General features: G+C 46.6%; 1 protein-coding gene across 1 annotated transcript in view; it reads left to right on the top strand.

The window, feature by feature from the left end:
- sema3h (sema domain, immunoglobulin domain (Ig), short basic domain, secreted, (semaphorin) 3H) overlaps window positions 1-2,500 on the top strand; it is a gene marked incomplete at both ends in the record, with an annotated part of 37,225 nt that overhangs the window by 27,119 nt on the left and 7,606 nt on the right. Inside the window, one exon of the mRNA XM_080833363.1 lies at window positions 1,661-1,730. Within this exon, the coding sequence (XP_080689489.1) occupies window positions 1,661-1,730 (70 nt within the window). The remainder of the gene's footprint in view (window positions 1-1,660; window positions 1,731-2,500) is intronic.

Raw genomic sequence — 2,500 nt, 5'->3', positions numbered from 1 at the left:
GAGAGATGGGAGAAAGAGAGAGAGTGGAGAGGAGAGAGAAAGAGATAGAGAGAGAGGAGAGGAGAGGAGAGAGAGAGGGTGAGCGAGAGAGAGAGAGAGAGAGAGGGAGAGGAGAGGATAGAGAGAGAGAGAGAGAGGAGCAAGGAGAGGAGAGGAGAAGAGAGGAGAGGAGAGAGGAGAGAGAAAGAGAGAGACAGAGGAGACAGAAAGAGAGAGGGGAGAGAGAAAGAGTGAGAGAGAGAGGAGAGGAGAGGAGAAAGAGAGAGAGAGAGAGAGAGGAGAGAGAGAGGAGAGAAGAAGTGAAAAAGAGCGAGGGAGATGGAGAATGAAAGAGAGGGAAGGAGTGTTTGTACTCGTTTTGCAAATATGGGTGCCCTGCCTCACCACCTTGCCAAGCTGAGGAAATGCTACAGTTTAGTTTGAGGTTGAAACTAGTAGAGGAGACTACAGATGCCAACAGATAGATGTGTTTGTGGTGTGGAGGGGAAGCTAGCGTAGCGCTTAGAAATAAACACTCACACACACACACACACACACACACACACACACACACACACACACATACACACACACACACACACACACACACACACATACACACACACACACACACACACACACACACACACACACACACAAACACAAACACACACACACACACACACACACCAGCTCATCCATTATGACTGAGAGCCTGTGATGGGAACGGCACACCGTGTTAATCAGTTAAGGTCACCTCATTGATTTTCAATGTGCTAAATAGTTTGGCTCTATTATACTTGTTTGTGTGTGTGTGTGTTTGTGTGGGCATTCCGTGTGTCTGAATCCTTTAGTGCAAGGGTCTGTGAGAACACCTGATGTGTGTGTGTGTGTGTGTGTGTGTGTGTGTGCGTATCTGTGTCTGTATATATGTATGTGTGTGTGTGTGTGCTTGTATGTGTGTGTGTGTGTGTGTGTGTATGTGTGTGTGTGTGTGTGTGTGTGTGTGTGTGTGTGTGTGTGTGTGTGTGTGTGTGTGTATGTGTGTGTGCGTGTGTTTGTGTGTGTGTGTGTGTGTGTGTGTGTGTGTGTGTGTGTGTGTGTGTGTGTGTGCATGCTTGTATGTGTGTGAGAGTGTCCATGTTTTGTATGAAGATGTAAACCACAGTGGGGGAGTTCCTTGAGGAAGACAGTATGGTGCTCTCCGGTTGGGTTAAATCCAGGTTGCCATGGCGAGGCACTCTATAGACGCTCAGTGGGACTCAGCGTGGGGACAGTGGAATTCATCACAGTCTACCAGGCATCCATAATATCACAGGGAGACTGCATTAGATACATACAATCTCACACACACACCCATATTTCCATCTGAGAAGCTTTCTATTAGTCACACACAGAGTCACCCCACCTCTGGAGGAGAAATTCAATCTGTCTTTCTCTTTCTCACACACACACCCGCACACACACACACACACACACACACACACACACACACACACACACACACACACACACACACACACACACACACACACACACACACACACACACACACACACACACACACACACACACACACACACACACACACACACACACAGGCACTCAACTCCCTGCCAGGAGTGTTTCAGTTGTGTTTAATTTTTCATCTCCTCTGTTGTCTCGCCTCTCACGATCACAGAGGACATCTTCATCCAGCACAGCAGGGACAAGAAAAACCCTCTCATCTACGGCCTCTTCACTACCACAAGGTGAGCCTGTGCTCTCTCTCTCTCTCTTCTCACTCATACACACACACACACACACACACACACACACACACACACACACACACACACACACACACACACACACACACACACAAAACACAAAAAATATACACACATTGAAAACACACCACATTGTATTCACATTTAGTAATTTAGCTTTTGTCCAAAGCGACGTACAAGGGAGATTGGTACATTGGCACACACACACACACACACACACACACACACACACACACACACACACACACACACACACACACACACACACACACACACACACACTCACATACAATCAAAAAACACAAGCAGACATATTAAAACACACAACATAAGCACACACACTCAAGTACAATAAAAAACATAACCACACACATGTAAACACACCCCATAAGCACACACACCACATAGGCACACACACACACACACTCACCTTAGCTGGACCCAGGCATATATTTACACAGTGGCATGCTTTTCTATCCTGTTACACACCGCCGCTTTATAACTTAATCAAGGGGAACAGACCAGTATTCAACCATGAGACAATAAAGACAGCCAACTGTCTGGGGTCAGCTGTTGAGAGCATTAAGTGGCAGGCAGTAAAGAGTCTGTAACAGTCCACAGTGCCCCCTGTGGGTGACATAAGGTGGCAACACCCACACCAGGCATGGTGTTCCTAGAAAAACCTGCATCAAATCATAAATGATGCTACTACTTTTATAAAGGGTTTATGAAGTGATTGGTGGTACGATATC

Source organism: Sprattus sprattus (assembly GCF_963457725.1).
Source record: "Sprattus sprattus genome assembly, chromosome: 2".
NCBI classification, from domain to species: Eukaryota; Metazoa; Chordata; class Actinopteri; order Clupeiformes; family Clupeidae; genus Sprattus; species Sprattus sprattus.
This window is presented reverse-complemented; position numbering and strand designations above follow the sequence as displayed.